This window comes from Triturus cristatus, unplaced genomic scaffold, assembly GCF_964204655.1.
Source record: "Triturus cristatus unplaced genomic scaffold, aTriCri1.1 SCAFFOLD_465, whole genome shotgun sequence".
NCBI classification, from domain to species: Eukaryota; Metazoa; Chordata; class Amphibia; order Caudata; family Salamandridae; genus Triturus; species Triturus cristatus.
The window spans coordinates 1-13,303 of NW_028187791.1; the positions used below are offsets into that span (position 1 = coordinate 1).

General features: G+C 53.9%; 5 protein-coding genes across 5 annotated transcripts; 4 read left to right on the forward strand and 1 right to left on the reverse strand.

Moving 5' to 3' along the window:
• Positions 1 to 1,194: 1,194 nt before the first annotated feature.
• LOC146770482 (histone H1.3-like) lies at positions 1,195 to 2,121 on the forward strand. Its single transcript, XM_085640407.1, has one exon. The coding sequence runs from the start codon at positions 1,424 to 1,426 to the stop codon at positions 2,072 to 2,074; it is 651 nt and encodes a 216-aa protein (XP_085496533.1). The 5' UTR covers positions 1,195 to 1,423; the 3' UTR covers positions 2,075 to 2,121.
• A 127-nt stretch (positions 2,122 to 2,248) lies between these two features.
• LOC146770483 (histone H3) lies at positions 2,249 to 3,258 on the forward strand. Its single transcript, XM_085640409.1, has one exon. The coding sequence runs from the start codon at positions 2,831 to 2,833 to the stop codon at positions 3,239 to 3,241; it is 411 nt and encodes a 136-aa protein (XP_085496535.1). The 5' UTR covers positions 2,249 to 2,830; the 3' UTR covers positions 3,242 to 3,258.
• Positions 3,259 to 3,883: 625 nt separating this feature from the next.
• On the reverse strand, positions 3,884 to 4,350 carry LOC146770484 (histone H2B 1.2-like). Its single transcript, XM_085640408.1, has one exon. It carries the CDS (start codon positions 4,341 to 4,343, stop codon positions 3,963 to 3,965), a length of 381 nt encoding a protein of 126 aa, XP_085496534.1. The 5' UTR covers positions 4,344 to 4,350; the 3' UTR covers positions 3,884 to 3,962.
• Positions 4,351 to 4,537: 187 nt separating this feature from the next.
• LOC146770485 (histone H2A type 2-C-like) lies at positions 4,538 to 5,275 on the forward strand. The gene has a single exon (XM_085640410.1). The coding sequence runs from the start codon at positions 4,673 to 4,675 to the stop codon at positions 5,069 to 5,071; it is 399 nt and encodes a 132-aa protein (XP_085496536.1). The 5' UTR covers positions 4,538 to 4,672; the 3' UTR covers positions 5,072 to 5,275.
• Positions 5,276 to 5,631: 356 nt separating this feature from the next.
• On the forward strand, positions 5,632 to 6,196 carry LOC146770486 (histone H4). Its single transcript, XM_085640411.1, has one exon. It carries the CDS (start codon positions 5,826 to 5,828, stop codon positions 6,135 to 6,137), a length of 312 nt encoding a protein of 103 aa, XP_085496537.1. The 5' UTR covers positions 5,632 to 5,825; the 3' UTR covers positions 6,138 to 6,196.
• The last annotated feature ends 7,107 nt before the right edge of the window (positions 6,197 to 13,303 follow it).

A 13,303-nucleotide genomic window follows, 5' to 3' on the forward strand; every position in this document is an offset into this window, starting at 1 on the left:
CACACCTCCAGCCAGGCATGAACCCTGAAATCTCACCCTGCGCGGAGCTCCTCAACCCTGTGTAGAAGGTGCAACTTCATCCCCTTGAAGCTGTACACCTCCAAATGTCACACATATTACTAAAACAGGTACCTGGAAGCTAGGGATGGGCCGGAGATCCTGAAGGCTAAGATCTGATACTGGGACTGGTGTTCATGTACGTTCTGGACTATGTGAAGTGTTCTGTTTTCTTCCCCTACCTCCGTCCAAATTAGCAGCAGGCCTCGATTAGGCTACAGGGCGCAGAATATCATTTCTGGTCTCAGGTCTCCCTCGTGATATACCATTGGATTCAGGAGTGGTCCCCACTCCAGCGATAGGGCTCAGTAGAACAGTTGTAGTCACATGCCTCACTCTGTACTGTACTATTCAGTTCCGCAGTGGGCCTCCCCCCGGTCATAGGCTCAGCGTCTGACATACAGTAACTCACTCTGTCTACAGATGTCACCTCAGACGTACACCTAGCTCCAGCTTTAAAAATCAGCTCAGTAGAGTGCCTCCATGCCGGTACTGGGGTCTCCATTTCAGGTGCATTCCCACCCTCTGCTCTCACTTGGGGTGTTTTTAAACATGTAGGCCTAACTCGGCCGCCTTCCTTCGTTGTGTCACTGTATTTATTTTATTTAGTCTGCGCCCGCCTCCTCTGGCTCGGCGCTCGGCAGTGAATGCCCTCTGCCTGCATGTGAAGCTGCCAGCACACGGCCGCCTGGTGATGCATGCGAGGCCGGAGCCAGGGCCGTGCCCCGCTGCTTGTAAAAGGCCTCCGGTTGCGCCCCCCCCAGCCGTGGGTGCCACAGCCGAGGGTGCAGGCGCCGGGCTGGGGGCTCCCTGGCATTGTTTCCACCCCGCGCTCGGCCGGCGGAGCCCTGTGTTACTTCGGCCCGTTCCAGAACGCGCTCCCCGCGGCCCCCGCAGCCCCACTGTGACGCCGCAGGGCCCGCTCCCTGCAGGAGCCCCCTCCCTCCCGCGGGCCGCCGCTCCCGGCCGCAGGAGGCGAGAGTGGACCGGGGAAAAGGGGCCGGGAGCCCGCGATTTCAGGCATGGAGGCGTCCACCGTCGGGGGAGCGCCGTCTCCCCGCGGATCACAAGCCAGGGACGAGGGGTGGATCCGAAACGGGGGCAGGCCCGGGAGAGGGCCGAAGCTGGGCTCCTGGTCATACATGTGTGGAAGCGCGTGTTTAACTGATTGTGCTTTAAAACGTGGATAATCGGAAGGTAGGAAACACAAAAGTCAGCTCGGAGCAGAGAGCCGAGTGTGCCTCGCAGAGCCCTGTCTGCTCGCGACCAATCAGAGGCTGGCTCCTCCCTGTATATATTCACGGGGCTCGGGCCGAGAGGGACATTTCTGTTCTGTGACAGCGCCCGCGCCGAGACTTGCATTGCAATGGCCGAAACCGCTCCAGCCGCCGCGGCGCCTCCCGCTGAGGTCGCCCCCAAGAAGAAGCAGCAGAAGAAGACAGCGGGGGCCTCCAAGGCCAAGAAGCCTTCCGGCCCCAGCGTGGCCGATCTGATCTTGAAGGTGGTGACCGCCTCTGCCGAGAGGAAGGGAGTCTCCCTGTCGGCCATGAAGAAGGGGCTGATCGCCGAGGGCTACGATGTGGACAAGAACAAGAGCCGGGTCAAGGCCTCCGTCAAGAGCCTGGTCAGCAAAGGCGCCCTGGCCCAGCTGAAGGGCACCGGGGCCTCCGGATCCTTCAAGGTGAACAAGAAGCAGCTGGAGGGCAAGAAGGCGGCCAAGAAGGCGGCCGCCAAGACCAAGAAACCAGCGGCCAAGAAAGCTGCCCCTGCTGCCAAGAAGCCCAAAAAGGCTCCCGCGGGGGTCAAGAAGAGCCCTAAGAAGGTCAAGAAGCCAGCGGCAGCAAAGAGCCCCAAGAAGCCCAAGGCTGCCCCCGCCAAGAAGGCTGCCAAGAGCCCAGCGAAAGCCAAGGCGGCGAAGCCCAAAGTGGCCAAGAAAAGCCCTGCCAAGGTAGTCAAACCCAAGGCAGCCAAGCCCAAAGCAGCCAAGCCCAAGAAGGCAGCGCCCAAGAAGAAGTAAGGGCTTGCACCGAGACACTGCAAACACAACGGCTCTTTTAAGAGCCATCCACCCGGTCTAGAAGAGAGCTTGTTCACCCCCACCCTTTCACCCCGCGTGCACACTTCTCAATAATAATAAACGGCACAGTAAATCCCTAGCGCACCTTTACACACGCGAGTGCCGTGTGTGATCTTGGTCATATGAACGGCTCTTTTGGTGCTGCGTGGATTGGAATCTTTATAACAAAGAAAGAAGGGGGTCTGGGAGTTATTAGACCTCAGTTTATAATAAATGTGAGATAACGTGTGCCTTGGTGCTTTCACTGTATCCGGGCAGACTCGAAGTGGTGTCTGCATAAAGCAGACGATTGTGAACGTGAAATCGAGCGCAGTCAACGGCGGCGTGTTCCAGGGTGACCAAGGGCGGTACACTTAAAACATCCTGGTCTCCTCGCCCAGTTGATCGGGGGCGAGTGGTTCGTGTGACTACAAATGAGTGGATGGACACGGAGACAAAGGTTGACCGAAGCGCGGGCTTCGGCTCCAACGTACATCGTCCAATCGGAGGGTGTCTTTTTCTCCACAGCTCATTGGAGAGGCAGGCTACAGCCTCCGGTTGAGTAGCCAATCGTTGCACACCGCGGGCTGTTTTCAAACCTGGGGCGGTCGCTTCAGCCAACCAGAGCAGCCCTCCGTCTTCGAGTGCATAAATAGGGCTCTTGCCTGCTCGAACTCCATTCTTCCTCGCTCGTCGTTGAGAGAGACCGCTCCCGCCATGGCCCGCACCAAGCAGACAGCCCGCAAGTCCACCGGCGGCAAAGCGCCTCGCAAGCAGCTGGCCACCAAGGCTGCCCGCAAGAGCGCCCCTGCCACCGGTGGAGTCAAGAAGCCTCACCGCTACCGACCCGGCACTGTGGCTCTCCGCGAGATCCGCCGCTACCAGAAGTCCACCGAGCTCCTCATCCGCAAGCTGCCCTTCCAGCGCTTGGTGAGGGAGATCGCCCAGGACTTCAAGACCGACCTGCGGTTCCAGAGCTCCGCCGTCATGGCCCTGCAAGAGGCCAGCGAGGCCTACCTGGTCGGGCTCTTCGAGGACACCAACCTGTGCGCCATCCACGCCAAGAGGGTGACCATCATGCCCAAGGACATCCAGCTGGCCCGTCGTATCCGAGGCGAGAGGGCCTAAGGAGACACCGACCCGAACAACCACCACAACGGCTCTTTTAAGGGCCACCACCCTGTCACCTACGAGCTTCTCTTATCTGCCATGTTCTACAGGTGTGGGTGGGTGGGCTGGCTGAGAGTACCCCGAGTACTGGGTAACTTATACCGGCACTGGGAAACTTATACCGGCACTGGGAAATCCGAGCACTCGGTGTGCACAGCCACCTCTTCAATTAATAAAGCGCTTTGTTTGGGTAGAGGGTCGTGCTGGGATCCGCTGGTCACAAGCCAGCGCTGTGGGGCATCTGTACATCGGGTTTATGTGTCCCGATTTCGGGAGCCTTTGCCCTGGGGCGGATGTTAGCCGTTGCCCCTGGTCTTAAAGTACAAACACAACGTGACACCCGCACACACTAAAACTGGTCGCAGGAAACAATAAGCCCGGGGGCAGCCGTGCGAGTTCCGCGTGGGCTTTATTTAACGTCATCGTTACATTACAGTGCTTGTGTGACACTTGGTCCCAAAGAGGGCTCATTCATATAAACATGCTTATTAAAACGGGTTGCCTGGTCCATCGTCCCTCGGTCTGCAGCAAGCCCCGTGAGAGCGGGTCTTGTGCGCTCAACATTACCGTTTAAAACACTTCTTTCTCCGGTCATAAATGAAGCACATTAGCTCTTAGGGGAGGACGTGAGTGGCCCTTAAAAGAGCCGTTGTGTTAGTTGGGGATGCGCCTCGAAGCCTTACTTGGCGCTGGTGTACTTGGTGACGGCCTTGGTGCCCTCGGACACGGCGTGCTTGGCCAGCTCTCCGGGCAGCAGCAGACGCACTGCGGTCTGGATCTCCCGGGAGGTGATGGTGCGCCGCGAGTTGTAGTGGGCCAGGCGGGAAGCCTCCCCGGCGATGCGCTCGAAGATGTCGTTCACGAAGGAGTTCATGATGCCCATGGCCTTGGAGGAGATGCCGGTGTCCGGGTGCACCTGCTTCATCACTTTGTAAATGTAGATAGCATAGCTTTCCTTCCTGCTCCTCTTGCGCTTCTTCCCGTCCTTCTTGGGCGGCTTGGAGAGCGCTTTCTTGGAGCCCTTCTTGGGAGCCGGCGCGGACTTGGCTGGTTCAGGCATGGTCGACAATCTGCACCGCTTCCTGTGGAGCCGAGAGAAATAAGGCAGGCGAGCCCGGCACTTGTATTTATAGGCTGGCCGTGTAAAGTAGCTGCTTCTCTGCTCTCCCGTCTCATTGGCAGGCTCAGGCAGGGCCCCCACTTCCCTTTGTAATGCGGTACTGGAACTTTGATTGGTGAAAAGGAAGCCCTCCTCCCTCCAATGAGAAGAACTATCAGAGCCTAGCTGTCAACCAATCAGAAGCGCCCGAAGTCTTTATATCGCCGGAGTCCCGCAGAACAGCAGTACTATTCTCTCTGTTGTGTGAGTGAGCCCCTGCATCGATCGCCATGTCTGGACGCGGAAAGCAAGGAGGAAAGGCCCGCGCTAAGGCCAAGACACGCTCTTCCAGAGCCGGGCTCCAGTTCCCCGTGGGCCGTGTGCACAGGCTGCTCCGCAAGGGAAGCTACGCCGAGAGGGTGGGCGCCGGTGCCCCAGTCTATCTGGCTGCAGTCCTGGAGTACCTGACCGCTGAGATCCTGGAGCTGGCCGGCAACGCGGCCCGGGACAACAAAAAGACCCGCATCATCCCCAGACACCTCCAGCTGGCCATCCGCAACGACGAGGAGCTGAACAAGCTGCTGGGCCGAGTCACCATCGCCCAGGGAGGAGTCCTGCCCAACATCCAGGCCGTGCTGCTGCCCAAGAAAACCGAGAGCCACAAGGCAGGGGGCAAAGCAAGCAAGTAAAGGCCCGCAGACCACCGTGGAAACGCACCCTAAACACAAAGGCTCTTTTCAGGGCCAACCACAGACTCCATCAAAGAGCGTATCCGTGGCCAAGGTGTTACTCTGGCGGCTTCATAGTTGCGGCAGCGCCCGCACCGTCGCTACATAGGAGGGCATGCACAAGCCCTCGGACGTACACGTAGATCTTGCCCCCGTCCCAAAACCTAGCTTGAGGCCCACAATAATAATGTTTTTGTAAAAAAAAAAAAAAAATGTACATTTTAATAGGGGCAGTTTACAGACTTGCCACAACCGGGCGTGACATGTGGACAGTGTTACGGGGTGGCGGGCGGCCGCACACAGCTGGGTGCTGCCGGCGAGGCCGTTAACCTGTTTGCTCCATTAACACTTTTCAGAGCCTTCTGTTCATGGTGGGAGCGGGCACCGAGCGCCAGGGTTAGGCGGGCCGCGGTGACGAGTGGGGGCCCGGGAAGGGAGGCGCGTGTGTGTGTGCTTGACTGTGATCTATGCCCCGGCGGCAGCTGCAGAGTCCACGACAAAGAGGCGGCTGGGAGCGCGCTCTTTTTCAAACGGCAACGGCCGCTCCAGCCCCCGCTCCCTGCAGAGGGCGGTCCGGGGCGGGCTCCCTCGCCATCCTTTGAGTCACGTGGGCCGCTTGCAGCGCCCTAGCTGGTCCGGCACAGCTCCTCCATATAAGCAGCCGCCGCTGGCCGCGGCCCTCATTTCTGCTCAGTCACAGCACCGACAGGAGACCATGTCTGGACGCGGTAAAGGAGGGAAGGGGCTCGGCAAAGGCGGCGCCAAGAGGCACCGCAAGGTGCTCCGGGACAACATCCAGGGCATCACCAAGCCAGCCATTCGCCGCCTGGCGCGCCGTGGCGGGGTCAAGCGCATCTCCGGCCTCATCTACGAGGAGACCCGCGGGGTGTTGAAGGTTTTCCTGGAGAACGTGATCCGGGACGCCGTCACCTACACCGAGCACGCCAAGAGGAAGACCGTCACCGCCATGGATGTGGTCTACGCCCTGAAGCGTCAGGGTCGCACCCTCTACGGATTCGGCGGGTAAACACTCGGCTTGCCCACGGAAAAAACAAAACAAAACCCAAAGGCTCTTTTAAGAGCCGACCACGATGTCATGGGAGAGCTGTGTCTATGAGCTAGGGCTGCTTTCTAGGCCCACAGCGGGTCGAGTGAGGGGTGCATCAGGGGAACTCTCCGCAGCCACCCTGCCATGCAAGGCACTGTCCCGGGGCCAGGGTGCCTTCCTGGAGCCCCGGCATGGGGGTCCAGGGGCGCGTTCATCCCAGTCCAGCCCATGGGGCCGCTATCCTGAAGCCCTGTACTGGGCACCTAAGGCGGGTATAGCCCGGCCCAGGGGCCCGCCATCCTGGAGCCCTGAACTGGGGACCTAAGGCGGGTATAGGCCGGCCCAGGGGCCCGCCATCCTAGAGCCCTGTACTGGGGACCCAAGGCGAGTTTGGCCCGGCCCAGGGCCGGTCATTTCTCCCTCAACTATTAAGCCCCCACGTAGTGGGGGTTTACAGAACACGGACGAGGGACAAAGGTTAGAGTTAGCCGCGCCGGGAGTGCGGCCGGCCATCTGGTCGCCGAGTTGCGCGACCAGATGGCCCTCGGAGCTGAGCGACCAGATGGCCGGGCGGCGGATCGGCCGCGCTAACTCTAACTTTTGTCTCCCGCTCGGGCGCTGTAAGCCCCCACTCCGTGGGGGCTTAATAGTCAGTAAAATAGAGTTCCCATGCAGGGCCATGGGGTGTGGGATCCTCATTTTTTTTGTGATCGATCGTGACCGATTTCGGGACCCTCTGGGCCTCTAAGCACCTGTTTTAGTACTTTTTTTAAATTTATTTATTTATTCTTTTGTTGGCATTTTGGTTCAAGGGGACCATGGCACTACTTCTACCCAGGGCAATGGAGCTCCGCTTCGGGTAACATTTCAGGTTTTCCCCCTTAGCTGGAGATGGGCCCCAATAAAAAAAAAAAATCGCAATAATAATATAATACATATATTTTTATTTTTTTATTTTTTTTTCGCCCAAAAATGAAATAATGTCCTTCACAGTATCTGGTCCATTTTATTAGCCTCCAGTCACCCCTTTAACAATGTTTAATACAAAAATAAAAAAAAAGTACTAACATTTTAGGTCCAAGGGGACGAAGTCACTTTTTCTACACAGGGCTATGGAGCTTCGATTGGGGTAATATTTCAGGATTTAACCCTCGGCTGGAGGTGGGAAAAAAAACTTCACTCAAAAGGTACACAAAGCCCTTTACATTATCAGATCCAAGACTTCAGTGTCTCGGGCCCATTTCTAGCCTCCAGGCGCTTGATTTATTCTTTTTATGACATTTTGAAAATTACAGGTTTAAGGGGACACAGTATCTCCTTCTACCCAGGGCTATGGAGCTCCGCGCAGGGTGAGATTTCAGGGTTCACCCCTGGCTGCAGGTGTGAAGATAAAACACTTCACATAATCAGGAAAGTGTATTTAGCTGCTTTACAGTATCAGAACAAGGCCTGCAAGGTCTTGGGTTTGTTTCCAGCCTCCAGGCACCAGTTGTACTGATCCTTGTGACACTTGGAGGTGTTATGCTTCAAGGGGATGAAGTCGCACCTTCTACCCAGGGTCATGGAGCTCCGCACAGGGTGAGATTTCAGGCTTCACCCCTGGCTGGAGGTGTGAAAATAAAACACTTCACATACTCAGGAAAGTGTATTTAGCTGCTTTACAGTATCAGAATAAGGCCTGCAAGGCCTTGGGCCTACTTCCAGCCTCCTGGCACCAGTTTTACTGATACTTGTGACATTTGCAGGTGTTAGGCTTCAAGGGGATGACGTCTCACCTTCTACCCAGGGTCATGGAGCTCCGCGCAGGGTGAGATTTCAGGGTTCACCCCTGGATGGAAGTGTGAAAATAAAACACTTCACATACTCAGGAAAGTGTATTTAACTCCTTTACAGTATCAGAACAAGGCCTGCAAGGCCTTGGGCCTACTTCCAGCCTCCTGGCACCAGATTTACTGATACTTGTGACATTTGTAGGTGTTAGGCTTCAAGGGGATGAAGTCGCACCTTCTACCCAGTGTCATGGAGCTCCGTGCAGGGTGAGATTTCAGGCTTCACCCCTGGCTCAAGGTGTGAAAACAAAACACTTCACATACTCAGTAAAGTGTATTTCACTCCTTTACAGTATCAGAATAGGGCCTGCAATGCCTTGGGTGTGTTTCCAGCCTCCAGACACCAGTTTTACTGATACTGGTGACATTTGCAGGTGTTAGGCTTCAAGGGGAAGAAGTCGCACCTTCTACCCAGGGTCATGGAGCTCCGCGCAGGGTTAGATTTCAGGGTTCACCCCTGGCTCAAGGTGTGAAAACAAAACACTTCACATACTCATGAAAGTGTATTTAACTCCTTTACAGTATCAGAACAAGGCCTTGGGCCTACTTCCAGCCTCCTGGCACCAGATTTACTGATACTTGTGACATTTGTAGGTGTTAGGCTTCAAGGGGATGAAGTCGCACCTTCTACCCAGGGTCATGGAGCTCCGCGCAGGGTGAGATTTCAGGGTTCACCCCAGGCTTGAGGTGTGAAAATAAAACACTTCACATACTCAGGAAAGTGTATTTAGCTCCTTTACAGTATCAGAATAAGGCCTGCAAGGCCTTGGGCCTACATCCAGCCTACTGGCACCAGTTTTACTGATACTTGTGACATTTGCAGGTGTTGGGCTTCAAGGGGATCAAGTCGCACTTTCTACCCAGGGTTATGGAGCTCCGCGCAGGGTGAGATTTCAGGGTTCACCCCATGCTTGAGGTGTGAAAATAAAAGCTTCACATACTCAGGAAAGTACATTTAGCTCCTTTACAGTATCAGAATAAGGCCTGCAAGGCCTTGGGCCTACTTCCAGCCTCCTGGCACCAGATTTACTGATACTTGTGACATTTGTAGGTGTTAGGCTTCAAGGGGATGAAGTCGCACCTTCTACCCAGTGTCATGGAGCTCCGTGCAGGGTGAGATTTCAGGCTTCCCCCCTGGCTGGAGGTGTGAAAATAAAACACTTCACATACTCAGGAAAGCGTATTTAGCTGCTTTACAGTATCAGAATAAGGCCTGCAAGGCCTTGGGCCTACTTCCAGCCTCCTGGCACCAGTTTTACTGATACTTGTGACACTTGGAGGTGTTATGCTTCAAGGGGATGAAGTCGCACCTTCTACCCAGGGTCATGGAGCTCCGCGCAGGGTGAGATTTCAGGCTTCACCCCTGGCTGGAGGTGTGAAAATAAAACACTTCACATACTCAGGAAAGTGTATTTAGCTGCTTTACAGTATCGGAATAAGGCCTGCAAGGCCTTGGGCCTACTTCCAGCCTCCTGGCACCAGTTTTACTGATACTTGTGACATTTGTAGGTGTTAGGCTTCAAGGGGATGAAGTCGCACCTTCTACCCAGGGTCATGGAGCTCCGCGCAGGGTGAGATTTCAGGCTTCACCCCTGGCTGGAGGTGTGAAAATAAAACACTTCACATACTCAGGAAAGTGTATTTAGCTCCTTTACAGTATCAGAATAAGGCCTGCAAGGCCTTGGGCCTACTTCCAGCCTCCTGGCACCAGTTTTACTGATACTTGTGACATTTGCAGGTGTTAGGCTTCAAGGGGATGAAGTCGCACCTTCTACCCAGGGTCATGGAGCTCCGCGCAGGGTAAGGTTTCAGGCTTCACCCTAGGCTGGAGGTGTGAAAATAAAACACTTCACATACTCAGGAAAGTGTATTTAGCTGCTTTACAGTATCAGAATAAGGCCTGCAAGGCCTTGGGCCTACTTCCAGCCTCCTGGCACCAGATTTACTGATACTTGTGACATTTGTAGGTGTTAGGCTTCAAGGGGGTGAAGTCGCACCTTCTACCCAGGGTCATGGAGCTCCGCGCAGGGTGAGATTTCAGGGTTCACCCCAGGCTTGAGGTGTGAAAATAAAACACTTCACATACTCAGGAAAGTGTATTTAGCTCCTTTACAGTATCAGAATAAGGCCTGCAAGGCCTTGGGCCTACATCCAGCCTACTGGCACCAGTTTTACTGATACTTGTGACATTTGCAGGTGTTGGGCTTCAAGGGGATCAAGTCGCACCTTCTACCCAGGGTTATGGAGCTCCGCGCAGGGTGAGATTTCAGGGTTCACCCCATGCTTGAGGTGTGAAAATAAAAGCTTCACATACTCAGGAAAGTATATTTAGCTCCTTTACAGTATCAGAATAAGGCCTGCAAGGCCTTGGGCCTACTTCCAGCCTCCTGGCACCAGTTTTACTGATACTTGTGACATTTGCAGGTGTTAGGCTTCAAGGGGATGAAGTCGCACCTTCTACCCAGCGTCATGGAGCTCCGCGCAGGGTGAGATTTCAGGCTTCACCCCTGGCTGGAGGTGTGAAAATAAAACACTTCACATACTCAGGAAATTGTATTTAGCTGCTTTACAGTATCAGAATAAGGCCTGCAAGGCCTTGGGCCTACTTCCAGCGTCCTGGCACCAGTTTTACTGATACTTGTGACATTTGCAGGTGTTAGGCTTCAAGGGGATGAAGTCGCACCTTCTACCCAGTGTCATTGAGCTCCGCGCAGGGTGAGATTTCTGGCTTCACCCCAGGCTTGAGGTGTGAAAATAAAACACTTCACATCCTCAGGAAAGTGTATTTAACTGCTTTACAGTATCATATTAAGGCCTGCAAGGCCTTGGGTGTGTTTCCAGCCTCCAGGCACCAGTTTTACTGATACTTGTGACATTTGCAGGTGTTAGGCTTCAAGGGGATGAAGTCGCACCTTCTACCCAGGGTCATGGAGCTCCGCGCAGGGTGAGATTTCAGGGTTCACCCCAGGCTTGAGGTGTGAAAAATATACACTTCACATACTCAGGAAAGTGTATTTAGCTGCTTTACAGTATCAGAATAAGGCCTGCAAGGCCTTGGGCCTACTTCCAGCCTCCTGGCACCAGTTTTACTGATACTTGTGACATTTGTAGGTGTTAGGCTTCAAGGGGATGAAGTCGCACCTTCTACCCAGGGTTATGGAGCTCCGCGCAGGGTGAGATTTCAGGGTTCACCCCTGGATGGAAGTGTGAAAATAAAACACTTCACATACTCAGGAAAGCGTATTTAGCTGCTTTACAGTATCAGAATAAGGCCTGCAAGGCCTTTGGCCTACTTCCAGCCTCCTGGCACCAGATTTACTGATACTTGTGACATTTGCAGGTGTTAGGCTTCAAGGGGATGAAGCCGCACCTTCTACCCAGGGTTATGGAGCTCCGCGCAGGGTGAGATTTCAGGCTTCACCCCTGGCTGGAGGTGTGAAAATAAATCACTTCACATACTCAGGAAAGCGTATTTAGCTGCTTTACAGTATCAGAATAAGGCCTGCAAGGCCTTGGGCCTACTTCCAGCCTCCTGGCACCAGTTTTACTGATACTTGTGACATTTGTAGGTGTTAGGCTTCAAGGGGATGAAGTCGCACCTTCTACCCAGGGTCATGGAGCTCCGCGCAGGGTGAGATTTCAGGCTTCACCCCTGGCTGGAGGTGTGAAAATAAAACACTTCACACACTCAGGAAAGTGTATTTAGCTCCTTTACAGTATCAGAATAAGGCCTGCAAGGCCTTGGGCCTACTTCCAGCCTCCTGGCACCAGTTTTACTGATACTTGTGACATTTGCAGGTGTTAGGCTTCAAGGGGATGAAGTCGCACCTTCTACCCAGGGTCATGGAGCTTCGCGCAGGGTGAGATTTCAGGGTTCACCCCTGGATGGAAGTGTGAAAATAAAACACTTCACATACTCAGGAAAGCGTATTTAGCTGCTTTACAGTATCAGAATAAGGCCTGCAAGGCCTTTGGCCTACTTCCAGCCTCCTGGCACCAGATTTACTGATACTTGTGACATTTGCAGGTGTTAGGCTTCAAGGGGATGAAGCCGCACCTTCTACCCAGGGTTATGGAGCTCCGCGCAGGGTGAGATTTCAGGCTTCACCCCTGGCTGGAGGTGTGAAAATAAAACACTTCACATACTCAGGAAAGCGTATTTAGCTGCTTTACAGTATCAGAATAAGGCCTGCAAGGCCTTGGGCCTACTTCCAGCCTCCTGGCACCAGTTTTACTGATACTTGTGACATTTGTAGGTGTTAGGCTTCAAGGGGATGAAGTCGCACCTTCTACCCAGGGTCATGGAGCTCCGCGCAGGGTGAGATTTCAGGCTTCACCCCTGGCTGGAGGTGTGAAAATAAAACACTTCACACACTCAGGAAAGTGTATTTAGCTCCTTTACAGTATCAGAATAAGGCCTGCAAGGCCTTGGGCCTACTTCCAGCCTCCTGGCACCAGTTTTACTGATACTTGTGACATTTGCAGGTGTTAGGCTTCAAGGGGATGAAGTCGCACCTTCTACCCAGGGTCATGGAGCTTCGCGCAGGGTGAGATTTCAGGGTTCACCCCTGGATGGAAGTGTGAAAATAAAACACTTCACTTACTCAGGAAAGTGTATTTAACTCATTTACAGTATCAGAACAAGGCCTGCAAGGCCTTGGGTTTGTTTCCAGCCTCCAGGCACCAGTTGTACTGATACTTGTGACACTTGGAGGTGTTATGCTTCAAGGGGATGAAGTCGCACCTTCTACCCAGGGTCATGGAGCTTCGCGCAGGGTAAGATTTCAGGATTCACCCCTGGCTGGAGGTGTGAAAATAAAACACTTCACATACTCAGGAAAGTGTATTTAACTGCTTTACAGTATCACAATAAGGCCTGCAAGGCCTTGGGTGTGTTTCCAGCCTCCAGGCACCAGTTTTACTGATACTTGTGACATTTGCAGGTGTTAGGCTTCAAGGGGATGAAGTCGCACCTTCTACCCAGGGTTATGGAGCTCCGCGCAGGGTGAGATTTCAGGGTTCACCCCTGGATGGAAGTGTGAAAATAAAACACTTCACTTACTCAGGAAAGTGTATTTAACTCCTTTACAGTATCAGAACAAGGCCTGCAAGGCCTTGGGTTTGTTTCCAGCCTCCAGGCACCAGTTGTACTGATACTTGTGACACTTGGAGGTGTTATGCTTCAAGGGGATGAAGTCGCACCTTCTACCCAGGGTCATGGAGCTCCGCGCAGGGTAAGATTTCAGGGTTCACCCCTGGCTGGAGGTGTGAAAACAAATCACTTCACATACTCATTAAAGTGTATTTCACTCCTTT